The sequence below is a fragment of the Anopheles nili genome, chromosome 3 (genome assembly GCF_943737925.1).
Source record: "Anopheles nili chromosome 3, idAnoNiliSN_F5_01, whole genome shotgun sequence".
Classification (NCBI taxonomy): Eukaryota; Metazoa; Arthropoda; class Insecta; order Diptera; family Culicidae; genus Anopheles; species Anopheles nili.
The window spans coordinates 52,803,413-52,831,206 of record NC_071292.1 but is presented as its reverse complement, the minus strand read 5'-3'; the positions used below and the strand labels follow the sequence as shown (position 1 = coordinate 52,831,206).

The 27,794-nt window shown below is 48.6% G+C and overlaps 1 protein-coding gene across 1 annotated transcript; it reads right to left on the bottom strand.

Annotated features, from left to right (window-relative positions):
- Window positions 1-2,568: 2,568 nt before the first annotated feature.
- On the bottom strand, window positions 2,569-25,890 carry LOC128727331 (sestrin homolog). The gene is made up of 6 exons (XM_053821230.1): window positions 25,840-25,890; window positions 6,289-6,453; window positions 5,780-6,200; window positions 5,376-5,682; window positions 5,012-5,306; window positions 2,569-4,946 (listed from the first exon to the last, which is right to left on the bottom strand). The coding sequence occupies exons 1-6, from the start codon at window positions 25,888-25,890 to the stop codon at window positions 4,860-4,862; spliced, it is 1,326 nt and encodes a 441-aa protein (XP_053677205.1). The 3' UTR covers window positions 2,569-4,859.
- Window positions 25,891-27,794: the final 1,904 nt, after the last annotated feature.

The window sequence follows — 27,794 nt, the reverse complement described above, 5'->3', positions numbered from 1 at the left end:
AGCTCTGCTGATACGGGCAGCTTCAGTGTTGCGGCGACGAGTCTCCAACTGTTCCGGCGTTCGGTTGACGGTAGGATAATTCCGTGCCATATTCTTGTGAAATGTTATCGGTAGTTGATGGTTCTGTAACGTGATCATGGAGCTCCATCTGTTAAGCGGAGATCGGTTGTACAGCTGTAGATCTTTCAGTATTGTATCCTGAATAGATTTCCCGATTGAAGATCTGGTGCTGCTCGTCTCCGTCGATTGGGACTCCTCACTGTGCGTGGACTGAGTTGTATTTTGCTCTTCTTCCCAGGCAATCTGTAGTCGGCCATCGTCGTCGCTACCGTCACTGTCCACCGGAATCGGAGAGAACTTCTGCTTGTCGGATAAACGAGCCGATGCACGCTTCTGACATTGTTCAACTTCCAACATATCACGCTCCATCTCTAATTGGTTGTGGCTTGCAGAATCGATAACCGACAAATTTAGACAGCCAGCAAAATTCTTTTAAGTCGACTCAAGATAGATGTTACTGCCAAGACTAACTGATTTGTAGTGATATGATATTGTGCATTTGTACTAGGTTTTATACTACTATCGTGAGTTGTTTTGTGCTGAAGGGTGTGTCTGCTGTACCTGTACGATCACCTGATCACGATGAGGTAGTTTTGTACAACAGGTTTTGGGCACCTGTTACCTTATTGAAGCTAGGTATTACATTTCTGCATACACAGGTAATAATTCCACAACGCAATACAACCTTATAATATTGTCTACCTTGCAAAATAGCTACCTTTAAAAACTTAATAATATAAATCTAAGTGTTTGAAAAAGTTCAACGGTATGATAAGTAGGAAAACGTTAAAAAGAATTGCATCCCTTTGGTGAGTGGGTAATTTATACATGGCATGCTAGCTATAAGCTAGTTAATTTGTACAAATGTTATGGTTTGTAAAGTACGATCAACTTTAAGTATTTGTCACATATTAACGCGAATTAGATATTGACGATCATGCACTGCTCCTCCTGTACGTAGCAACTTGTTTGCATCCGTTCTCATTGAACTGTCGTTTTCTTTACCAACCCTGTATTTAATTAATTCTAACGACTGTCTCTAAACTTTTTTGTTCTATTCTAAATATCTGTTCATGATCGATTGTAACGCAAAAAAGCAAACGATAGCTAAGGTTATTAAAATTATATCCATTTACAACGAATGTTCAATAAAAAAGCTTTTTGTCAGTTTAGTTTTAAAATTGTTTATAATCATAAATAAAATTGCATTTTATATCCAGCTAGTCCTTAATTTACTCGTACGCCTCCAAGTTTTCGCTTTCGATGTCCTTGAAGGAACTTAATTGAATCTGGGGAAAATTCAGCAGTTTGTTGATAGCGTTGACGTACACCAATCGCGCTGCCACCACTCGCTTTACTGCAGAATTCGTTACACTTAATTCTTCCGCTTCCTTCTCCATCATCCTTTGCGCCATTTTCGTCTTAGCTCTGCTGATACGGGCAGCTTCAGTGTTGCGGCGACGAGTCTCCAACTGTTCCGGCGTTCGGTTGACGGTAGGATAATTCCGTGCCATATTCTTGTGAAATGTTATCGGTAGTTGATGGTTATGTAACGTGATCATGGAGCTCCATCTGTTAAGCGGAGATCGGTTGTACAGCTTTAGATCTTTCAGTATTGTATCCTGAATAGATTTCCCGATTGAAGATCTGGTGCTGCTCGTCTCCGTTGATTGGGACTCCTCACTGTGCGTGGACTGAGTTGTATTTTGCTCTTCTTCCCAGGCAATCTGTAGTCGGCCATCGTCGTCGCTACCGTCACTGTCCACCGGAATCGGAGAGAACTTCTGCTTGTCGGATAAACGAGCCGATGCACGCTTCTGACATTGTTCAACTTCCAACATATCACGCTCCATCTCTAATTGGTTGTAGCTTGCAGAATCGATAACCGACAAATTTAGACAGCCAGCAAAATTCTTTTGAGTCGACTAAAGATAGATGTTGCTGCCAAGATTAACTGATTTGTAGTGATGGGATATTGTGCATTTGTACCAGGTTTTATACCACTATCGTGTGTGTTCTTTTGTGTCGAAGGGTGTGTCTACTGTACCTGTACGGTCACCTGATCACGATGATGTAGTTTTGTACAACAGTTTTTGGGCATCTGTTACCTTATTGAAACTGGGTATTACTCCTCTGTGTACATCGTAAAAATTGGTGTAGTGCACGCAATACAACATTGTTATTTTTCCTACCTTTCAAAATAGTTACCTTCAAAAATTTTATATAAATCAAAGTATATGAAAATGTTTACCTGTTTGGTAAGTAGGAAAGCGTTTAAGAATTTCATCCGTACTACTGCAGGATTTATACTCGTTGTTCATCATTTCTCTTTGGTGTGTGGGTAATTTATAGATGGCGTACTATCTATGACCGTTATTATTTGTAAAAATGTTATTCTTTGTAAAGTAAGATGAACTTTATTCATTTACAACTTTAAAACGCGGATTCTCGTTTCAATATCGTTTCAATCGTCAGTCGTAGGTGAGTTGATTTTCTACCAACTGCTACGAACATGGAGATTTTGGTCGAATACACTCTACATCGAAATGCACTGCTCAGCCATGCATTGTCCATGAATGCAGCAGCAGCAATGGGATAACGCGCATTATTACATATAGCCTAGGATACTACTTCCATATGTTGTATGCAAACTCCCCAAGCTTACGATTTATTTGAATACACGTTTTGGCACAAGATAATCACATATTAAATCACACAACGATCGACTCTACGATTAACCGCTGCCCATATCTGTTGCATGCCGCGCAGGTCTTCTGAAGCTAACCGAAACCCGCTCTAACTGCGGACCTAGCTTTATAAAGAATAGCTTTACGCACACATTTCGATACACATAAAAAGCGCACAATAAACGATGGCATTATGGAAGAAAAATATTTGTAGATTTATTGATGTTTTCTTACAAAATTCTTTGCAAAAGTTTTTTTTTGCTACATTCGCTTAACTTAAGCGATCGTCCTGATATTACTGCACGGAATCGTGCACTTTTGCAAAAGATGGCACGATTCAGAATGTCCTAATCATCTTCACTGGCCTGTTCTGAACGCTACCGTATAACAACCGATGTTTGCAGTTTACAATTTCGACCAGGTAATACATTTCATGTTGCTCTCATTTCAGGCTAATGGTTCTACTTTCAAACGAATTAATGAAACAAAAAGTTTTCATCGAAAAAACCCTTTCCAACTTTATCCTCATTTGTTATCAATTCGTTATCGCTATATTTGGAGATCGTATTCGCAAGCAGTTTCATTGATCGTTACAAACGTAAAAATTAGCGAGTGGAAAAATATATCCTCGTTCCTATGCCGAAAGAAAATAATATCAATACATGGTTCGTTTAACGTTAACGTAACGGACTCGGGTGCTATCAATGGCGGCTATTTCAGCAAACATTTGTGTATTCATGATCGTAGGTAATGAAAAAAGGCAACAAAGACATTCCGATAAGAGTGGCAATAACAAATTATTGATCAATTCTCCCTGATGCTTGCCCAACATGTGGCGCTCAAATTAAGACATCGCATGAACAGAATTTAGTTATAACAAATACAGAACCCTCGTTCTATGATCATCTTGTTCTTTTTGTGTCGATTATTATGCGACTAGACCGATACAAAGTAGCTCTACCAACCGTAGACTGAGAAGGGTAAAGAAAACCAACATGGCTTCGAAATTGCACGTGGTGTAGGTTGGCCTTGTAAACATCCAACTGTGTTCGTAGCTCTCCTTTAAGCATCAAGGTTGATGTCACTATAATGTGAGTAAAAACATAACAAATAAAATTGCAGCAACGAAACTTCTCTATGGCAGATTTGGAAACAACGTATATGTTAGCTATTTAATGCACACTTTACGCCATTCGCTTTATGGTAATTCGAAGCCTGATGCAACTACAATGAGAAGAAAATACACCTTATCACAGTGAGATCAGAGTGGAGGGGTTGTAAGCAATGCCACCAGACTCTCATAGTTGGATCTATTTGTAGTAAGTTATGCTCGTGTTTGAATCCGTTTCACGCGTGATTACTTTTTCGTGCTTTGTCAAATGGAAATATAAAATTACAAAATAGTTCTCATCCAAACGATAGGCATCGTACCGATGTCTTGGATGAAAATCGATAGAGCTCTAACTATCATTACTTCGTTTTATAGCTGTACGCTTTTCGTGCTCTATTCGTTGAATGATTGCACCCGTTCTGGATTGTACGCTTTTGCGTCAATGTGATTTTATCTGACTATTTTTCCCTGATCTGGAAGATGTATTTGAACATTAATCCTCTTCCTCTTCGAACAGTACGTTTTTCGCATTGTGTGGTATTCATGCGCATTTCGAACGAGGAGCCACGTATTATGTATATGTAGTATATGTTTATATATTATTATCACCCATCTAAATATTCAATTTGCTTGCACATCACGCCGGTCCGGCCAAGGCTCCGGTATCGTTTGCTCATTCCAGCCCTATTCGCGGTCGCCTCAAATCTTATCACTCGTGTCGTTTCATCCATGCAATAACGTGACGGGTGTTTAAAATAGTCAACAACAATAACACAACAGAAACAACTTTATGTTCACAAATACTCCTGCGTTAAAAAAAACTCTTCTTCTTAACGCTACCCAAATCGCACTCCATCTCATTTCAATTTATCATTCTATATCACGCAGTTCTTGTCCATCTTTTCTGACATTCCTCGGTTCCCTCGATCACACGTGCTCCATTACTTGACAGATGCAGACAGCTCGCAAACTGGCCAACGTCATCGTCCTGGCGGTGGTAATCATGTCATGTATCGCATAACTTCGCGTAAGGCATACAAGAGCTCCGCCTGGTTGCGGGCCTCCAAGATCATAAGATTGATGTGAACCTTAAAAAAATAATAGAACCAACAGTCAGTACCATCGATAGCTGACCCCTCGTTCCGCGCAGTACCTTTTCACTGTGCTGCAGCTCCACGAGTACGCTGTCGTAGTCCATCTTGGTGATTCGCTCCGGAAAGCAACAGGCCGTCTTGATGAACATCTTAAGCGACCGGTCGAGCAGCTGGTTCACCTCACCGTAGTCGTAATCGTCGTGGCGAATGCCGTAGATGCACTGGATGTAGTTCCAGATGGCACGGCGAAACTTGGACGTGTCGACGTTCGTACGACCGGCGATCGTATAGTACGTGAGGTTGTAAGCCGCCCGGAATTTATCGTCCAGATAGAATCCGACATCGTTGTACAGCCTGTCGAGCGAAAAGCACATTGTTTCTCAGTGCACACGCTCCGAAAGCGTTTGGAGTTCATACGCATACCTGTTCACTAGCGAGTAGCCGTGATCGTCCCAGGAGTAGTCCTGTATCCGGAACGTTTGCGGAATGTTTTCCGCACCGCGACGCGCAAAGTCCTGATATGTGAAGCTAGGATCGTCAACGTAGCGGCCTATTTGTTGTGGTACCTCGGCCGCAGCCTCCCGGATGACCGGTGGCAGCTCAGCCGCCTGTTGCTCTACGTGCTTGAACCGATTGCTGAGCTCCGTTTCGCTGCACTCGTCGTTCTTCTCCGACAGCCGCTTCATGCGCTGCATCAGTGCATCGACGGTCACCTCCGGACGGATATTGCCTGCGGGATACAAGGAAGAACATCACTTGTAGCGGCTCATTCAAGTATTCCGGTGTCTGGGACACCTGACAGTCGCCTCGGTTTCTGTTCAACCTACCATCGTCACCATTTGGGATGTTTTCAGGATGATGAGAATTGTACAGATCATTCAGACGATTGAAAGCAGTCTTCTGGGTGAGAACGTTGTTGTTTTCGATTTTATGACTAGCACCGTCTAGCTCCTGCGTCAACCCGCAGGAGAACACGAACGAGGACAGCGAATGGAAGTGGGCTAGCAGCACGATCGCGTGCACCGCTTCCGACAGAGACCAGCTGTTTTGTCCTTTCGTGAGCCGCTCAATGTGTTCCTTGTTGAGAAGCCACGGTCGGTGGGCAAGAATTTTGTTGATGTCCGAGATGGCACGCAATTTGGGTGGGATGTGCTCGAACCCGTTCAGCCAGCTCGGGTTGCCACCGTTCGCTAGAAATACCTCCTCGTACTGGTTCACCAGGTACGTGCACTTATGCCGGGCAGCAGCCTGTTGGTGAGAGTGATCCGTGAGAAAGATTGGCCAGTCAATTAACCCAAGGCTGATGAAAGCAATAGGAGCAAGCATCGGTACGTACCATAATTGCAATGTAGTTCCTGTAATCGTAGGGCAGCGGGCCATCGGACTGCATCACGAAGTTCTGCGTTTTCAGAAAGTGGTCCAGATAGCGCGTGTGGCAGGCCATCACCTTGGTGACAAGGTCCAGATTCGAGTTGTCTGTCGGCGCATTCTTTGAGCCATACTGCAAAGCAAGGAGAAAGCACACCGATGTCAACAAAAAAGGCAATCAGAACCTCCGAAGATGTAACTGGGCAAAGTGGAAAGGAAACCCGCCCTTAAACCGGTCACCTAATGGTGCGCGACAGACGATCGTGGAGTTATCGCGGAACGCCGGACGTCGACCCGAATCGCCGGAAGGTCCTGATAAAACCAGATTGACGTCAATCGTCGAACGGTGAGGACTAGCACGGTTGATTCGCGAGTCGTTTGAACTCGCCCTACTCAGGATCCTTCTTTTTTCCTTGACCCCTGAGCTCGATTCTGGATTGTTGCGCTCTCGACCGATCGACGAGTTCCTATCAAACTAAGAGAGGAGAAGGGGGGGAACGTCAACCCGGTCACCGATAAGACAACCATACGGTAGAGTGTACCGACGTTCCGTGAGATCGCACATTGTGCACGGTGAAAAGTGTGAATTTCCGTCCATTTTCCGACGATCGAAACGATCTAGATGTGGTGTTGCTTGAGAGTTCCGAACCAATGCTTCGTTCATCACATGCTCTAGTATGGCTGATTCACGGTTATCCTCAAGAAGGACGAAAGATAAGACCGATGTGGGTTGGGTTGATAAAAATAACTCACTCTTTCCGTGATCGACGTAGCCAAGGTGAGCCTAATGCCGACATCCCTTCACGGTAAACATCAACAGCTTGTTTCAGCCCATTGTAGACATCCCCGTTGGTGTCATTTGATCCCACCGGTCCCCATTCCCCAACGCCACACCGTCTCTTCCGGCTGTGACATTGCATATTGTTAAATCGATTGTGCATCAATCAGGTACACAGCAGTTTAGCAGCAACAGCAAAACAATCCCCACCGAGATTATCGGCTGTTGTTCAGTGCCGCGCTTCACACCCCACACGCTGCGTGTGTAATCGATAAATATTACACCTTCATTAGACCTTCCCACCCCCGGTGGAGAGATCTGTTTGTTCCCTTTTCGCTTGCAAATCTTAATCGCACCATCCGACCGGCGAGAACGTGCGGTTTTCGCACAACCCCTTGCGGGAAGGGCGCGCAACAACACATCTGCCGGTAAACAACTTCGGTGTGACACAATCAAAATTCCTTCACTTCCTTCACAACCCCATGCACGGCCAGACAAACCCCTCCAGATGCCGGAACCTGGCGATACATGGCTGGAAAAGGTTTGCGAACATGCAAAAACCCAACGGCCCTTGGTTCGTCCGTGAGCTTCCAGCTGAGATAAGCGCTAAATTTCCTTGCTCCTTTTTTGTTGTTGTTGTCCCCCGAGCTCGTCCGGTAAATCGTCGGTGCATTTGCTCCCGTTCCCGGTGGGATGCACGGTTTGGCCCAGATGCAGTGGTGTACTGTTTACCACGCCGGTTTACCGCGAGCAACTTGGCCACTGACTTCCTGCTCCGGTTGGGCGATAAGCACTCGAATAAACACGGTTGCATCAGCGTGCATACTTCAGTTTTGCCGATCAGTGGTACACAAATAGCAACATTGTAGGGACTCTCTCTCTTTCTTGACTGAGGCGATCACAACACAACCGCCGGGTGTGTACTGACTCCATCGTTAACCCACTTGTAGCTGGCAGGTTCCAGCGTGGAGGCGTTCCAGCTTAATTGTTGTTGATGAAAAACAACCCCTGCATTTGTTGCGGCTTCTGATAACACGAGTGCGCTGATGCGATGGAGATAGTCTAAACACACAAATGCTGTTCGGTGAAATGTGCGGTCTTTTTGTGTGTGTCTCTTTCTTCCCCCTTTGATGCTTTGGAAAACTTAGGGATATGATCATATAGAAGAAGTAGTCCAGATGTTGGAGAGCTAGCCATTGTTACAAAAAAACGCTCCGAAACCGATTCATCTAGCTATCGGATTCTTACATCAACTAAGGTACAAAGCAACGTACTTCGAACGCTAGAAGATCGCACATGATCTTCTATTCCTTGTGGTGCTCGATCACGACCAACCGCGGTGTATCGCGGCCCGCTGAGGGATGTTCTCGCTTTCACCCCTCTAGCGGCCAGATGGAATTAGCTAAGCATCCAGCTGCGCAGAAGTTGTTGTCTCTACGACTCCGTCGACCCGCGGTCCTTTCTTGAGGTCGTAAGCAGCTAATGGGAAACATCTGTGAGCGCACATTCCGTTGGGTTTCACCCGTCCAAAATTTTGTTTATCTCAGCGACTGGCACGCACATTTGGCAGAAAAAAGGGGAACAAAAACAACTACCAAAAAACTCCTCAAAAACGAAGAATGTTCTGAAGGACATTTTCCAGAAAACCATGAAAAACGTGCGCAGTTGACGGGAACGTCCCATAAAATGTGAGCTCAGCGCGGTTGCCGCGACGGTTTGCTCAGAAGACACACACATGGGAACGTAACGAAATCGCTTGCAGCTGGATCATTGTCAAAGTGTTAGCTGCGATAAAATGATTAATGACGGTTTCGATCATAATTAGCGCACCCTTCCGGCCATCGCGTGGAACCAAACGCAAACAAAACGTTCATCATTCGGTGGTTCCCGTGTACGGCGGACCGAGGACATCAGCAGGCATCGGTTAGATTAAATCCTGTCAACAAGCTCATTAGAATAATACTACGAGCTCGCACTACCATCGCCTGCTTCCGCGGTCAGGGCGTCGTCCCTTACCGTACGACAAACAGCACCGATCACTGTTCGGCGTGGCGAAGGATACCGGTGTGGAGTTTACGGAAACTGCCGTCTATCTCCCTATCAAGTTTCATTATCATAACCATCACCGGACTTGGACCGAGTGAGCGTCTGGTTCGTTGCCCATCACGAGGCAGCGGCGTGTGATAATGATTATCTCACTCGAAATGAATTTGTTTGCATGTCAACCACCGGTCCTTCGGGTGTGGTTGCTGCCATTTTGTGGCGTGCATCGAAGCTCCCTGGGTAAGGAACCCCCAGCCAGACGTCCTTTAGCAATGCGCAAAGCATAAGATTGCGTTTGGGATTTCGTCAACGCAGTCCACAGTAAATGGGCGTCTAAAACGGTGCCATTGCAGCGGGCGAGAGTGTGTCAAATTGTGCTTCCAAAAGGGAGCTGGAACTGAAAGATTTCACGCACCGTGTGCCCCTTTTTCGAGCTTCGCTTGCCCCTAGTACGATCACATTTGCATACTTATTTGGCACCACCACGGGCCGGGGGAGTTTGAGTTTAATTTTTGTCTGTTTGTTTGCCCTTCCCCACACACAAAAAAAAAACAGCTGCTCGTCGCGAACATATGATCGTCGTAACGCTCGCGAGGCATCCGCAACCCCAAAATGTCACCCGTACGCAAAACGATGATGGATGCGTGCGTGCGTACGTGCGTGTGTAAGTGACGGTGGCATTGTGTGTCTCGCTTCACGAAACGGCACTTAAAGCTCTCGCCGGGGGTTGTTACAAGGGTGTGTGGGGGGTGCAACGAGTCGTCAATTTTAAATTGTTTACATTTCATCCCCGGCTCCGGCAAATTTGACGAGGTGTGTGCGTGTGAGCATTTTCTCTCGCCCGTTACGCGGCTCGAACGAGCTTGGTAATTCATCATCGCCAAGTTAAGTGAGCTCACAAGCGTCAGCTGTAAGGAAAAGCGCTGTTGTTGCTGTTATTGAACATCGCACCGGTCGGTTCAGGGACGTGCCACCGACTTTAGTAACTGGAAAACGCGTGCACAAACCTTAAAGGATCGAATCGTTTACATTCGAAATAAACTCGACACCGGCGGGGGCCGTTTGTTTTGCAAAAAGTTGCTATTAAAACGGAAAAGCGCGCGTGATGATTTTCCAATACTTCTCTCTTCTCGCTATCTGATGGCGTATACGAGCTCTCATTGTTTAGTGCGAAACGTAAGCAAGCGAAAGTAAAATGAGCCGCGCCATCGCGAAACCACATCCGGGCGCAGCTGAAATGGCCCGAACGTGCCCCATCTGGAGGATGCAGAAATGTGCGCCTCTTCGTTTGGATGCCGCGGCTTCCGGGCGCATATAAGCGACCCGGTTTCACCTCCAACGGCATATGTTTTAGAAATCTCGGCACGGCTTTACGATCGGCACGAGCATCGAGAACGACCGCCACCGGGCACGTATCACGAAACAACCGCCAGGACCACTTCCTTATTAGACTTGAGTTGCACTTTTATTGCTCACTGGCCCCGAGAGCCAAACAATGCCCGCCCGTTCGTACCGTCATCGAAATGCTGAACATGTCAATTCCGACTCCGTTTCGAGATTTCGATCTAGTTGCAAAGCAGATAAGATACAATTTAGCACACCGAGCCGATCAAGATCGTTTACCTAATTAATGGGTATCCCGGAGTCGGTCAGGTCCGGGGGCAGGATTTATGTAACGTCCGCATCGGTGAAGGCGTACCAGACGCGAGACTTGAGAGTCACCGCAGAGTGTGTGGGGTGTTGTTTGTCACCAACCGTAGGACTGCAACCAAGCGGGTGTTGGATTCGCTTGATCGTGCTGTGTGAGGGCGCTACACGTGACCCGATAAATCTCTAGTGTTTGCGATCGTTGGTGCACTTCGACTTTAATCCCGGTGTCAAGTTTGTCATCCGGAAGCGTGCACGTCCTGGAACATTGCAGGTGGATTGGCTTAGAATGACGTCGAGGATAGCTGCTGACCAGAGTACAATGTTACTGATGGTCGCATACCAATACACTACAAACTGCAGGTTGGAATTGTCTTGCGTGTCTCGCTGTGTGCGACGAGGAATGTCATCAAAGAAGGCCGAGAAGTTGCAACATTGATAACGGTAGGACATGCTTCAAAGCAAACTAAGTTGCCATTGTTTTGCAGAAAACTATGACGACCGTTCGTTTAGGGAAATTAATTATCTGTTAACTCTCTAGAATCTCGTAAAAGTTAGCTCTCTTGCGAGAACCTTTTGCCGGTGATCTTGACCACTCATCCAAGTGGACGATTTTCAACAATGTCAGTGTCAACATGCCGATGCGTGACATTGAAAATAACCCCAGAAGATCGTTTCTCATCATCCATCTGTCATATAACAGCACCTCAAAGCACCTCGAGTGGGAACGCGTGATCGTGCGATCGCAAAACCGAACCAGCACACTCTGGCGCCATCGTCAAACGGCGTGGGGGTTGACAGTTTAATGGAATAACTTATCGGCCAAACGGCAACCGGCAAGGCAACCCGAACCAAGTGGAAGGTTGAGACGACAAAAAAAAAGCAGAAAATTAAAGTACAAATGAAGCACCTGCAGGGGATCTGTACCACGCGCGAACCCAACATCGCATCGTATCACGATCGTACGACGTGCGTAAGGGTCCCGAAATTGGATATTAACCTCCACCGAACGAAGCTATGGGACCTTGGTCGAGATTCGGTTGTTCGGTGGAGCGAACGGTGATACCTGGGACTGCACTGAGGCACCAAAGGTCCTTGAAGGGACCGGTTTGAGCTCGTCAAATAACTACCCAAACGTCGCGCGTGCGTTTCTGTGTCCCTCGGAACAATTGTGGGGGGGGGGTTCGCGTTTGTTGCAGTTACGTTACCGAATTAAATCGTCAAAAACCAACTCCCCCCCGGACGGGTTCGGTAAGGAACTAATCAACCGTGTGCGCTAGATGACAACGAAACCGACAGGTCGCAAATATCGCAGTGCGTTCCTAAGCCCGCACCAGTTGGAAGGCGTAAGATTTAATTTCCGTCACAAGAATCTCTCAAAAGAAAAGTAAAAAAAAAAACAGACATAAAACAACCCCTGGGTTACGATCGGTGGGTGTCCTTCGGTTTCAACATATGTATCCGGGCGCTCGTTTACCATCGTCAACTCCACATAATCCTCACCCTGGCTGGCAGGAACATATTTCAACAGGGCACCCCCCTCCCCATTCACCAGCTTTTCCACCCAGCTCCAGCAACCACGTCGCATAATATTCCCAACGGTTCGAAATCACCCGGAGAGTTGATGAGATGTTTACAGCTCCACCAAACGGTGCGCCATTTTGTTCGCAGCACCGCCACACCGAAATGGGGGGGGGGGATGACGGTGCCTACCATCCGGTTACGATTCGGTGGCGATCGGTGTGTTAAATCTGTTGACAGAATCAACCCCCGGCGACGCGTTTTGGGTGACCTTCTGAATCCCTACAGTTCCCGCGCGCCGTTAAAGTGAGGTGTTCTGCTTTTTTTTCGTGAGGGTTTTTTTTTGTTTCGTATTTTTCGCTCCTCAAACCCCGTGGGGAAGCGTGAAGAGAGTGCTAGCTTAAGAACGCACCACCCGTGCCGTGATCCTCGCTTGGTCCATGATGATGATCCAAACAAGTCGAATGTTTAAATATTTCATGGAGCAGCAAGTTGTCCGTGACGGGTCCCTTCTTTTTCTTTCGAGCACAACGCATCGTTATCGTTGATTTTGTTACCGCATTAATTTTGCTGTTGGTGTAGAACACTGGCTACGATGGTAAATCAAGCTTCTGGAACTCTTTCGAACGCCTTCCAATTGTCACCAGGGGCTGGTAGTTATTTAGTTTCCTAATTAACCACCTTGCTCAGAAGTGTCAAGTTAATCGTTTTCCTTTACGACGACAGCAGTTACTAATGAGGAAAACTAAAGTATCCTTGAACGGGTTAGTGCAGCGAGTGGTGAAGCTATTCCAAGCGCCTAGATGAGCGCATGACACGACACAGGAAACCTGCCCGAGAACAGGCCATTTGGTTCCACCCTCGCAAACTTTCACGAGCTCAAACCCGGTCAAACAGATGGAACACTGGCACCGGCTCACAAGCGCCCGTGCCCGGTTAATGGGCCGCGTTGGAGAATCAAAACAAAGTGATAAATTATGCCGGAAAATGAAGACGCCAGCCAACACCAAACGGCTACGGTTCGGGGTTGGATTTTTGGTCTTCCACGCGCTGCTGGTGGTTTCTGAGTGGGACCTCTTATGGGATTAAGGCGTTTGTTTTTTGCCTCAGCTCGCTGTTTCTCTGCTAAAACGCAGCAAAATAACATTACCGATCAATCACACATCGCGCAAGCATCTTGCGGGGCAGGAAAAAAAGGACCTGTTTTTGCGCTCCAACCAGCCAAATCGTCGGAGTCGGTTCGACGCGAATGATATCATCACATGCAACGCCGCGTAAAGGTTTCCAGCATTGGCTTTGGCTACTTTTAGAATGGGCTTCTATTTCAAGCCGGCCGCAGAGTCACAATGGAACGCGAAGTTTCTGTAAAAGGCACGTACACATCTCAGCGGGTTTTCTGAAGCGAACCGAAAGAATGAAATCTTCATGCCCATGTCGAGCGACACCAGCGACTCCAAAGCACTCCAAACGCGCGGGTGTTATGAGCCAGATTGTGATTAAATTCAATCGTCCACCCCACCCCGAAAGGCGCACTTTGTATGCGTCGTGATCATAAAGTTCAATTACAAAATAGACCGTCCCCCTTTTGCTGACACTGTCCCTTTTGCATTTCGTGACACCCGCCTCGTGCGAGAGTGCCCAATAAAACACAATCAATCATAAATCACTTTATTTGAAATACGCCCCAACCCGGGCACGTACCGGCCCCGCAACTCCGACGGCTTTCCACGAGACCCGTTGGACCTAAGCTATAGGGGTCTAGAGCAGAAGCTCAGTCCAAACAATGTACCGAAGCGCGCTTCCAGGCGCGTGTCAACACGTGTGTAGGTGTAGATATTGGCTGCAGGAGGGTCCCCGGGGAGCCAAAAATGGGAAACGCGAACCATATGAGCGAGCGGTGATGTTTTATGCATTTTCCCGGGGTACCAAACCCTTCAAGCCGTACAAACCGAGTGACATAGAGGGGAAGGTGAGTTCAACACAGCGCATTATTGCTGTGCAGCACGGCGTTGTGCCCTTTTGGAGGGTCCTCGATCACGGGTCACGTCATCAAACACGGCCAAACCATCGGCCGTTACGCGATCGATGCCTCGAGTGCTCGCCGTACCCTTTTTTGGGGGGAGTTGGATCGCATTCGTTCGCTGGTGAACGCGCAAATCCTATCCACCTCATCGCGCGGGGTCGCGATCACGTGCGTGCAACTATTTTAGGCTTTGTTTTGAATGTTTTGATGCACGGGAAAGGCAACGAAAATAAAACACACAAGCGCTATTCGCACGAAAAACCCTCCTGGGGCGGGCCTCTTTTCAGATATCTGCGTTTTATCGCATCGATTAGCATATATTAAAACGAACGGGTGGGGGGGGGGGGGGAGGACAGCAGCATGTGGGGTTTTTGTGCACGAGATGGCCTCAGAAGCCTTACGCGTACGATCTCGCACGATCGTGCCATGCGTTGTTTTTCATTTCAACCCCCAAGTGGACAGGGTACACAATAATCGGGTTAACCTCAGAACACCCAAAACGGACCCCAAAAACTCGAACTGAGATGAGGCGAAACTACTGATCGTCCACTTGAACGCATGCGGAACGTGCTGATCGCGAGCTACAAGATGGAAGCGTATTTAATTCGCTCCACACACCCCCCCATTTAGGGGTGGATAATTGTTACGCATGGAATGGGGTGTTGTTGTGCATTGTGGTTTTGTTTAGTAAATAAGCAACAAAAAAACGGAGGGCGCGTGGAAAGCTAACAAAAAAAAGCTCCTCCCCCGCATCCCTCTAAAGGGGGGGGGGGGTGGTGGTTTGGAAAACAAAACATTCCCGCCACTGAAAAGAAGATCCATCGCTACACGTTTATGCAAATGGGGCACTCCGATGGTAACGTGGGCGCGATTGCGAGCTTATGTTTCCTTTTTCCGCATCGAGCTGGTGCAGCTTCAAGGTTCCATGAACCGTTCCCACACCACCCCCGCGTCCAGGAAGTGCTACCATTTTACCACCCACTGCCCACCCCGACGCTAGAGGTCGCCCATAAAGCGCCCAACCGACACGAATGGCACGTTCTCGCGAACGCTCGATGGATGTCATTCGATGAGGGTATGTTTTGAGCCTCCTGTTGCTGTTTGCTATTTCAATAATGATGGATCCCACATCACTCGTTCCCCCGCTATGATGGATAAATTATGCTGAAGGCTAGAGGCCGCGTCTTCCTCACGGTCAGCCTGCCGCGAGCACACCGATGGGTTCTGCAGGTTTAGGGGTTTGCAGCTCCCGCTGTACGGTTGTGATTAGAATACAAATTAAACCTGTTATGTGAGCGGGTGCGTTATACTCGTATTTGAATGATTTTCGGTCGCCTCGAAATGAGGCACTTGTCCACAACCAAATGAAGACAATTCCACCCTTCGCTTGTTCGATAGATGGTTTGTAGAAGAGCCGGACTTTCATTCGAGAACGCCGCCCCAGTAGGTTCCGGTCCGCTGATTACACTGCGTGCGAGGCTAAAGGACTCACAGCTTAGTGCACAGCCCCCCGGCACAGCAAGTGGCCAAGTGATCACCCCCCTCCCCCCCCCTTGGGGGTAGGCTTGAGAATAGGTCAGTTTGATTGCTTCCTTGGCTCGACCGAGAAGGTCTATTGATTCGCGCGAAACCTCCCCCTCCCGACTGGCACAGCACCACAGCGATCACTGAAGCGTGATGACCTCGGCTTTCGACTGCTCTGAATACGCATCGTTAACACACGCCCCCCCCCCCCCCCCCCCCACCTTCCCGGTATGCCATAAGACTCCTTCCACTCTGCGTTCCATGCGGAACGCGAAAAAAAGGACATAAAGTTCGCAACAAAGAAGCACAGAAAAACACAGCCGAACACACACGCACGCACAATAAAAACGCGGCATGATGTAATCTCGGGCCGGATTTGCAACATTCGCATGCCCCAGGAAGGTGCCGCATCCTTCGCACCGTACCTCACGTACCTCACGTTGACCGCAGCAGGACCAAGGAGCCGGTTTTGTGATGGGCGTCGGGTGGAGCGAGTGAGACAGACGCAAACCGATTGCGATAAGTAACTGTGCCGTACGCGGGTGCCCAACATCGGCATAATCATCGCGGCCACGAGGGTTGGAGCGCAAGATCGAGGACAATGGGGGGAAAAAGGCATCCGGTGGGTTAGTAACCCGCTACTCTATCGCCATCGTACGAGGTCACGGAACCTGTCGGATGCATGCCAGGGTATGCATTTCGAGTGAGAGAACGAGAGAGAAAGCGAGAGTCAATTTAAAACTGGAAGGAAGGAATTCACTTAATGAATCCTGGCCAAAAAACAAAAAAAAATCCTGACTCATAGACGTAACTCCTTACAGCCCCAAAAAACCGGCCGAAATGAAGGCTCTTTTCGGTGCGTGTCCCTCATTGCCAGCTCGCACTTAAGCGTTCTCGTTATCAGGCCTCATTCACTCCAAAACGGCGGGCCGCGTCACGTTTCTGTCGACACATCCTTTCAAGGGCCGGTGAAGGTATGTCTCCCTGCCGGAGAGGAAGGATCGCAACGGCGAGGAAAGCCAATCCCGAAAATAAAAACGAACGATCGCCCGATTTCGAAGGGGGTGGCAGGAAAAACCAGACCACGCGCTCTGGGGGACCACAGCCCGAGGAGGAGGAGGAGGAAGGCGAAAAAGGGGGTGGGGACCTGCGCCGCACCCGCTATATTTAGTATTTATTTATACGCTGAAGCAACAACTTGCGGCCGAAAGCCGGTAAACAACTATTTAAAATTGGACCACAACAACCCCGAAAGAAGAAGAGGAAGAGGAGCGCCAGAAACACACACACACGCGTGCGCGCGATCGCGAATAAAAAAAACGCAAACCCACCCCATGAAGAGAGAGGAGGGGACGTTTCCTTTCGCTTTTTATCCTTCAACGGGGCTGTGTTTTCTTCCACCATTTTGGCCTTTAGGGGGTATGTGCGTGTCTTTTTTCTTTCTCTTCTTCTTCTTATCCCTCTGTCGCAATGTCAGGATGTTGTTCGGTTGAAATGGTTCACGTTTTTTTTTGTTGTTTTTTTTTTGGCCAACAATTCCCGTTGATGGATGTTTTCCTTGATCTGGTCCGTTTAATAAGGGTGCTCACCCCCTTTCAGAAGGTGGATGGAGCGTGCAGTAAAGGACGTACTTTATTTGATTTGTTTCGATTAAACAGCATTCACTTGGGGTCAGAGTAATTGGGGAGAGAAATACAAAAACAAAACAACAGCCAAAAACAATAACAGAGCGAAAGAAAGAGGGAAAGCCCACCCTTCTGCCTGGTAAGGGGATGAATTCTGTGACACCGCGTGCGATGATGTGTGCATGTGCTGCAGCAGTAAACAAGCACTTCACCCCGATCGTAATGGCTTTGTTTCGAAACCGAGAGTGCCATTTCTGGAGCAGGGTGGAAAACGATGAAAACAACAACAGTCTTTCGTCCCTTTCGGTGAGCGTACGTTTGTTGTTTTACGGGTCATTGATTCGATCTCGGCAGCGTGCCGTCTTTGTTGATGTTCTCGAACAGTATCTTTTGTAACACCCGCGGTGGGCGTGGGTTGGGAATCAAAACACATCCTTACACCCAAACCCACCACCGCAACAACAAAGCATCCCGATTTTACACCGGTACGTGCGATCTGAAGTGCGCCAGAACGTCTACTAAAAGCACGGCCTACTCTCTGTCTCTCTTTCTCTTTTCAGTCGAGAGGCGCCGTTTTGGTTTACTTTATCGAAGAAGGCATCGCTTATTTCGCGCATTTTAACTCGCCTGCAGCTGTGTGGCAGTGATAGGGACGTTTTTCCTTGCCTCTTTTTCTTCTGCTGCTTGTCGTTGGTTTTGGTTTTCTTTTCTATTGTGCCCCCAAAGCGAAGGGGGTTCGATGAACCGGTTGCGACATGCGGTTCTATGTTTACACGATACGCGCGCACAGCGTATAGAGTGCACGCGGGAGGAAAACAAGGGAAAGAAGACGAAAAAGAGCCCCCGAAAAATAAACACACGCAGCAAACATCTACTCAATCTACAGCCCCTTGCATTAAAACCACCCCCTAACGTCGGTGCCGCCTGCAACAATCATCAAAGCAATTCGCGCCACCGTTCGCAACGCGATCAACAAAACGTTCTCTGCTTCCTTTCGAGCGGATCGAGACTTTCCGTCAGCTTCCGCCCTCGATGTGTGCTAAATTTTCACGGCTTGTGTTTTTCCTTTCACGTCCCACCGGTGGGTGTACTTGCAGGGGTTTCCACATCATCGCGAATTATAGATAACGCTTATAGACCTCGCGGTGTGTTGATGCGTAGTTTTCGTTTTTTTTTGCACCCTCAAAGTGGCCGATTTCTGGTGCCGGTGATGACGGTGATGATCGTATTTACGTTCCCTGGTACCACGGCGCTACCGTTCATCTGCCATCGGTCAACTATTTATAAGTCTCTTGCCGTCAAAAACAGAACCCGCTTGAAGGCGTGCTCAGTAATCAATGGCAGCGCAAGGTCTCGCACTATCTCTCTCTCTCTCTCACACACACGCGTTCTTGAGTCCTTGATCCAAGGAGTAAGTTCTAAAGGTTCCTCATCATTTATTTCCCATAAACTCCCGACTCGACGCCAAGATCTGGCCACAACCGCCACACGCCACATGTGCGATTAGCAGAAAATCGGGCCCCCAAAAACTGACTTCCTGCAGCTCGTACGACGCCGCCGACGGCGGGGTAACTAACAAAACGGGGCGTAGGATAAATAAAAAAACACACATCGGCTAACAAAACACATAAACACGAAACGGAAGGCAAAAACGCACCAGCAAAAAAAATGAGTTGCCAAAGAAAGCGCGAATCCGCGTGCCACGTTCGAGCGACAAACGAGGGCCAAAAACTGCAATAAATCAAACCCTCCATGGCCGGTTGCAAACAAACAAAAAGAGGGAACAAAACGCAAAAGTTTTTCCGTACGCAACCCGTCCCTGGAGCTTGAGCCGGCTTGGCAGGAGTTTCGCTGTCTTGGGCCGCACGTTTCAGTGACCGAAATCGCGCCAAAGTCAACGCGTAAGGACGCTAGATAGATGCTATATTTCACGACGATATGGATTACGCTAAGGGTGGCATAAATTTCGCGAGTCCTAGATAAAGGAAACCCCCAGCATGCGAAATGGTGTCGCGCGCGTTGTGGGGCGTGTTCTATTTTAGCAGATCGTTCATTTTGAAGGTGGGCCTTTTTCTCCCTCCGCATAGACGATTTGTTGGGGAGAATTATAGCGCTTTGAGGGTGGCAAGATACCCCCAAAACCCAACTCGCTACGGGGGAGGAGAGGGTATTTTTGGGGGTGTAAATGTTTAGCACAAACAAATCATCGGTGCAGAGAGGTGTCTAATCGGCGATTAGCAACGGTTCGTCGTACGGCAACGGTTGCAGCAATTATAACGTTGACGATTCGCACGCCTGACAGGACCTGTTCGGTGACGTTTTTGTTGTCGGATGGCAGGAAAACAACGCTGATGCTTTCAAATGAGCTTCAAATCTCGATGTTCCCGAGGTCCTTCATGCTTTTTGCGCACCTCTTCTTTCGCAACCTGCTCAACCTCTGAACGGACGGACATGACCCCCAGCAACAACAACGACCGCTACATCTCGAGCGTAAAGTGGTAATATATTCGGTAATGATAGACTAACGCAATATCGGTAGCAACTCCTAATTGACACACACACACACACACACACACTCCACCCCCAGGCAAATTGGCGGGCTTGGCTTCCACGAGAGGCAAGCAAAAAGTACACAGGAATAAAAGAAAAAAAAACGTACACACGAGAAACAAAACGGCCCCGCAATATGTACGCTCTACAGGAGGCCTCCTAACCCCAAAAATAGGACGGCGAAAAACTGTTGGACCATACAAAACAAACAAAACGCTCCACGAACAGGCCGTGCTCAGCGGGCTGGCACGGAGATGATATTCAAATTCAGCGACGATAATAAAGCTTAATTTACACCAATTAATGTGTAACCTTGAGAGACCATAACTGTTCATCCGTGTTGTGGCCCTTCCATCGCCGAGCTACGAGGTTCTGTGTGCTGGCGCCAGAGACTGAAGCTCTGCCGGTTTCTGGTGCGGCTGTTGGAACTCGTGAACTTCGTCCTCCACTCTAGAGCTTGTTGTAGCCGTCGGTGACCGTTGTTTGTGCTGCGAGAGGAATATTAATTTCTTTGGCAGCAGCTCACCCTCCTGGTGGAGGACTCGCGGAATCAATCACTGCGAGAAGAAGCTGAAGATATCACATCCAATAGTTGATGCATCAGCTTGAAAATAAGTGGAGTGTAGGAGCCGCTGTAGGTCCGCTGGCTTCCGTAGCACCTGCACCTGCAACTATCAATCAGCTCAGGCAGTCTGGAAGTTATCGAGTACCTCGCGTGACCTCCATCGTGCCACGGATCGTTGGCTATGCGTCACTCGCACGGAGCAAGCTCGGAACACCTACACCAGGACCGGATCAGCCAGTCGCCGGCTTTAGCCAGCTTTGTTCGAGAACCGGTTTCTTCGATTCCAACCCGCACCGGAGCGTTCCAGTGACATCAACGCGGCGAGTCTCGCGAGAGAGCCAAACAGGACCGCCGCGATTGGCGACGGAACAGGTTCTATTCTTAGCGCACGACCAGACCCACGGGGACACTCCTAGATTTAGTTATCTTGATAAATACGAGCCCAGACCTCGCAGACAGCGCGTGTTGATTCGTTGTTGTGTGAATCAACAAAACAAACAGGCGGTCGCGGCTGAAGAACAACCGCACGCATTGTCGCTTGGCGGTTTTTAGTTTCTTTTTTTTTTTGAAGTCATTTAGGAATACCGACGTTTGAAAGGAAAAATAAAACAAGCAAACAGCAACGCAAACAATCCGCACAACCTAAACGCGCGCTCCAGCGAAAATCCATGGCAACACTAGGTCAGCAGCAATTAAGTAATTATCGCTCGGCGTTAAGCACTCTTCCGCCTACTTTGCACCACAAGGCTTAGAGCGTTGGACGAGCGAGTCTAAACTGCTTCCAGTGTCTCGTTGCTCTACTCTCGGGCGAGATCATCGCGATAGGGGGGGGGGCTAATGAGCTTAAAACGGATTTAGTTCAAGCGTTTCGATACAAAAACAGGCCCCACAACAGTTCTCTACCAACGGCTGATTGGTGTGTGGTTTTTGTTTGTTTGAGGGATTGTTGCAATTAACAACTATCGAAAACCATACCCCAAACGATCATTCCAGAACATGCAAACGCTTATAAAGGGAGACGTTGGATTTGAGTTCCAATCTCTTCTAATCTCTTTCCACCAGCATAATGCCAGCGTTGTGCCACTTCTGCAACATTCGGTGGACGTTTCAAGGTCCCTCGATTTCATCCCTTCGTTGAGAGTGGGAGAGAGAGAGAGAGAAAGACAGTCACTCTTCTCAGGGAGAACAAGTTGCAGTTTGGGGTGCATGGAAAATCTGTGATCATGAACCACTTGAATTGGTCCAATGCACATGAATTTCAGGCGCTTAGTAACAGCGTGCATACCGGCTTCAATTCGTCCTGCCCTTCCCGGTGCGCGCGCGTGTGTGTGTGTGTTTGGAGCCCTTCTTCTCTAAAGCCCTTCCCCACTTATATCACCGACTCTACAACAGTTTGTTTACTCTGCCACCACGTCTTCTGCCGGCCACAATGTCGACCGGTGCCACTCCCATATGTACACGACCAGCTGGAGAGCCGGTCTTCTCTGGCCGGTTTCCCAACCCAACCTCCCTTGCGCACCCAAAAGTACACCCGATGCAAGCACACATAAGCACACGATTTGGGTACTTCAGTTCAGTTGAACTTTACATGCGCCTTCTCTCTCCATCCTGTGCTGGAAAGCGGCTGAGCATGAGGCATGAGTTGTTGCATCTATTTAAAGGCCGCTTCGCAACGAGCCCATAGCCGGCGTTTTTTTTTTGTGCTGTTGCTGTTGTTGATGCTTCCCTTCGTTGTTCGCTCCAATGATGCGTGTTCCGTGTGCATGTGGAACACCGACGGGGCGGTGTGTGTTAAGGTGTGATTGCGTGTATATGCACCCGCGGTCGGTGCAGCCACGCACGCGGAGAGGCCAATGCACTGACGCTTCGTGGGTTTTCTTTTTCTTACCGAACACTTACCCCTGCTGCACACACACGACAAGTATCGTTTCGTAACGGTAGTAGATACGACCCCGTGTGTCTGCTTTTGAAGCTTTCGGAATGGTTAACCAGACGTTTCGGGTTGAACTATAAGCCACTCGATAAGCGATCGATTCTGGGGGTGTTTTAAGCTGGCCAAAGGCCCCCGTTGTACATGGTCAACCTGCCGCAGAAGGTTAACCTGTTCAATCGCAGAAGGAGCGCATCATTTTTGAAAACGTTCAACCCCCTAAACCGGCAATGCAAACGTGTCGATCCGTCAGCTAGAAATGGTGGAGAAATTTGCGCCTCCATTCGCGAGACGCCACGTGCGAACCAACCTGCGTCTTAACAGGTTCAGCTGCAACCGGGTGCGTCGGTACGATGACCTGAACCCGTTATCCCAGCGAGATAATGCAACCGTGGCCCTAGACCAGCAGCTAGACGAGCCCAGCAGGTGTAACGCCCTTTACGTAGAGCGGGTTTGAGAAGAAAATGCGTCTACGATAGCCGTTGTTCTGGCGGTATGATATGCCGTTTTTTTTTTTGCTGCTGCAACACAACCCTTATGCTTATCTCGAACGAATGGTCTCGCAAAAAAGGGCCGCTCACATGTGACGCGATTCCCCGATAAGCCTTTTGCTGAAGTCGTTGACCTGCGCTTCTGAAATTAGTCATAGCACAGTGGGGTGGCTCTTCGCTTCACTTCCACGTTGTCCTCGTGGATGATTCAGCTTGCAGCAAACAGAGACAGATGAGCACATCTCCAAGACGCCACTGGAGCTCTCGAGAAAAGCGCTCTAAAATCGATCGCTCGATAGCTCCCGCTGACACAACCATCAAACGAAGGCGTTGCTTTAGGTCTACGGTGCATCTAAAGCCAAAGGGCAACTCAACATGACTAAGCGCAAGTACACCACGAGTGTTTCCGGCACCACGCACTTGACAACTAGTCTGCCGATCAACCCCACCACCTGGGGGTCTCGTGACGTGCTACTGTCTCTGGGCTGCTGTTTCCAGTTGTCGTCGTTGTTGTCCTTCCTACCGGGGCTTGGTTGTGCGGACAATTTCGTGACCATTCTCCCGAGCCCACTTAGCAACCGACACACAGGGACAAGCAAAGCAACTCACCACCCCGTTGTTGGGTGGCGCTCCTTATCAGCAAAGTGGTGGAGTAAAAATTCCCTTTTTACGGTCTTAAAATACCATGGCCTTCGCGCGGGTGGGTGAGATGGAAATTGAATAAATTTGTCACCAACCGGGCCAGGGTGAAAGCCGAGAGGGTTAGATAAACGGGTGCATCTCCACGGGAGTGCATCGTGTACACAGCACACACACACACACAGAGACTTAGGCCAACCGATAAGAGTAGCTAGGGGATGCTCTAAAACACGTTTTCTAAGCGTTCCGCGTTCTTATCGACCTCTGGCTGGCTCTCGAGACGTCGGGGCTCTTGAGACAGAGGCTAATCGTTCAAGTACTTTTTCACCTACATTCCTGCCACCAGACGGTGACTCGAAAAATGGCCAATCAACGCGTTTACGCCGATAGCGTGGTGTTCTACCACGCGCGTGCGAGATCCTGCCACATTTGCGTTGCCCATTGATAAGGGTTTTTTAGGATGGTGCGATGACTTGCGGATTTTGCGCGTCGAAAAGTGAAAATGTAACCAAAAAAAAATGGCGTGCTTCGTTTGTCGTTTCGCTTGAGCGCACAGCCTAACGAGTTCAGGGGGAATTTTCAGCACACGCTTTGCTTGTGAGCAGCTACGCGCGAAGATTAAGGACGAACCGTATACGCTCGAATCAGCTGGTTGCCATCAAAAAATAGCAATCCTCCAGATCAGCTCCTTTGCCAAATACGGGCCACTTGAGCACAATTTGTGTGTCCCCCCTTTGGGGCTCGTTAAAAAAAAACCGCCTTTCCGCCGAGCTGCGTCACATAACAAACAGCACAACAACAAACCTCTTAAGGGAGCTCCCTCAACTAGGAGCGAGCTCGAGCGTAATTGCTTTAATTCGGCTTCCCCAACAAACCGGGCCGGCCACCGACCGGCGAAAGGATTTATTCCATCATCCATCTGGTAAATGGTACGGGCCTTAAACTTTTATTGACCACAACGCGCCGAAACGCGACAATTGCTTAAACAGCTTCGAGCGCTCCCCCACGCGCCTAGCTGCCACCATTGCGTGGCCCTAGCTGTGAAGGGCACCGTGCAGGCCCGGCCAGTCTATTGGCACTTCAATTAGAGCAAAAGGATTAACGAGACATCGACCCGAGGCGGCGTGAATACGGTGCCGCCTGCAGTTGTCAAACAACTGCACCTCACAATAAGCACACGGTTTCTTCACACGTTTGCTTTTCTTTTTTTCTCTCTCTCTCTCACTCGCTCGCTTCTCACCCCATCTAGGCCATCGATCGTTAACCTTTTGGGTGGGGTGGGCCGTGTGTGTGTGAGTGATGTTCTTTTTGGCTGTTGAAATCGTGTGACGACAACGGGCGCGTTCTGAAAGCGAATGGGAATTAACAACCCCATCCTGGTTTAGCTGCTGGTGAGGTGTCCTTTTCAGCTTTTCTTTTACATCACCCGTGTAAGGAAGCCACCCTTAATTTTAACAGCGAGGGGGTTTCATGCACGTCATCAGCTCCGTTGAACCTGTTCGGTGGTCTAGACAAAAGGGCTGGTGTACTCGTCACAAATCGATATCACAACGGATCCGCAAAAAAAAACCGAGCAGGAAGGAATGATAAAGCCCCCGACACTTATCAGCAACAAAAGAGGCTGAGCGTGGTGCCTGATCGAGTGGAGAATATTCCTCGCCTGCCTGCCAAAGGGTTCGTTGGAACGTGCATCGTGTGCGAGATAAACGAACGAGCCCTTCAGAAAGGGGGTGCTTTTCACGGGGCAACGTTTCGAGTGGCGATGGTGTCTCTGGTGTCGTCAGCGATTGCAAGGCTCGCAGGTTTGTTGCAACTAAAAACCCGGAAGCGAGGAAGCAGGAGGAGGAAGGTTTTCTTATCGGTAAGCTTGGGTGGTGATGGTAAGGCTTTACACGGTTGGAAGAAGGCCTTAGCAACAAGCCAACCAACCAACTCGAACCAATGCCGGCTGGGAAGTGAGCGAAACGATTGTGTGGGCGCGCAATGTGGAGCAAGCAAGATAACTCGGTATTGATGTTGCAATTGAAGAAGAAGAAGCAGAAGAAGAAAACCCTTATGATCAAGACGACCTGCTGAGTAGGGGGAGTTGACGCTTTGGTCTAGTCTCTTTTGTCTTACGTCTAATGCTGAGGCTGGAGTGAGCATAAAAAGTCCTAAAGGTTCACAAAAGGGTGTTTACTTACATCTTGCCCGATTTGCCCCATGTCGCCGTAGCATTCCACCATGGAGTACATTTATTGCAAACACTTTTCACTCCACAAGAAGAAGACGAAGAAGAAAACGCACACGATACTGATTGGTTCAATTAGACGCAAACGCCCGATGGCGATGATGATTTTCTGAGAGGCACGAATCTACCAAACCGTCGTCGTAACTCGTCAGCCCTGCGTTAGGGGTGGGAAGTTGGGTCCTTCTTTTTCACCCTCTTATGCGATTTGTTTACCCTCCGAGCGCACAATCTTTCCCGCACAATCACACACACACGAGGGGTCTCGCAGCGTTACACACTAGCTATTGCTTATCGCTTTGCATCGACTGTCAGCCGCTAGGGGGAACAATCGATCAACAGCAGCAAACAACAGCACTATCTCACGCGCCTCGGTTGCAGGGGTGTGTTGTGCTGGGGAACTGATGCCGGGTTTCGTTACTGCTCCCGTTTTATTTTTTCAACGTTTAAAAGGACACCCGCCGGTGGGAAAAAGAACGATTTGATTCGCAAAAATCACTCGAGCTTCTTGGCGGCCGCCGTAGTTTTGGCGATCGCTGATCGCTCTCACACTACTTTCACTTGCTATCAATTTGCTGGCTCCGTTAGTACACCGATTAGTAACGTATTTTCACACTGCACGTTCACTGAATGTTGTGACACTTGCTGCGTTTTTTTGTTTTCGGGAAGGGTAGAAAGAAAACAAATAATGATTAGAGGCTCTAAAGTTTTAAGCACGATCACTTTTAAGCTAATGCACACAAAGGGGAAAACGCGATACTACTTCCGTGCCCTGCGGCGTTATGGGTGACAGAAAAATGGCAGACAAGCAAGCAGAATCGCACCGTGGCCTATTGACAGATGTCTTTCCGATGCCTTGGATGCAAAATAACATTTGTTTTAACAGCTTCTAGCTGACACAACGGAAGCCGGAACACTCGAATCGGTCGAAAGATCCCGTTACACACCGAACCGAAGGCTTCTTCGCCGATCGGTACCGAGATTACCGTACCGCCGGGTTAATCGCACCGATCGAACGCTCCAGTTGTAATTCGATCGCCCACGCTCGCGTAACGTCACCTCAAGCGGCTTGTTTGTCGGTTCGAAAAAGCGGATAAATATCCACCCCCGGTTGGTTTGCTTTAATCTGTGGCTTTAAAAATCTAATCCTCTCCGCTTTGTGCGTGCGTGCGTTTGTTTTCTGGCCCCGTTTCACGTTCTTTTGGGGGCAATAAAAGCGCTATATTTAGCCAAAAAGGTGCGTTAGTGCGTTCTCCCCGCGTTCCGCGTCAGTGTCACCTTTGCAACGGGGTTTTATTTTATTTTTTTTTGTCTCTCGTGGAGGTAGGTTTTTTGTTTTCACCGGCGACTGGCTTGGGGCCATTATTCTCACGCGGTAGTAACGCACGTTAAGGACGCTAGTGCATGTGCGAAGGGAAGCTATAGTCCTCAGTTAGGCGATCGAACGAGATAGAGGATCGTGTTGGGGGCTGGTTGTCAAAAAAAAACAAGACATGGAGGAAAAATGGACGCCTGATGCGTTTATCGGACGCCGTGGTGTTTGTCGCCATCGAAGGCAAACCGGCGATGTCCCCCCGTTAGCCTGCCATTGCCCAAGGTGGACAGCCGGGAGCTCCATAACGCGGTGTAGCTCTCTCACTCTCTCATTCTCTCTCACTCTCTCTGGCTTCTACCCAGCATCATCGTTCGATGCGTACCCGATACGAAGCCGGTTGTTGTTTACCCGGTCTTGGCGTTTTATCTCCTTCTCGGGTCACCTTTTTCTCTCTCTCTTTCTCTCTCGCGCGCGCTGAAACACTCTTCTCGTGCCAATTATTTCTCTACCTCTGATATTCTCCCGTCCCCAACGAACGGTGTGAGATTTCTTTACCCCCATCCCTGTTACGGCCACAAACCCCTCGCGGTCTCTAA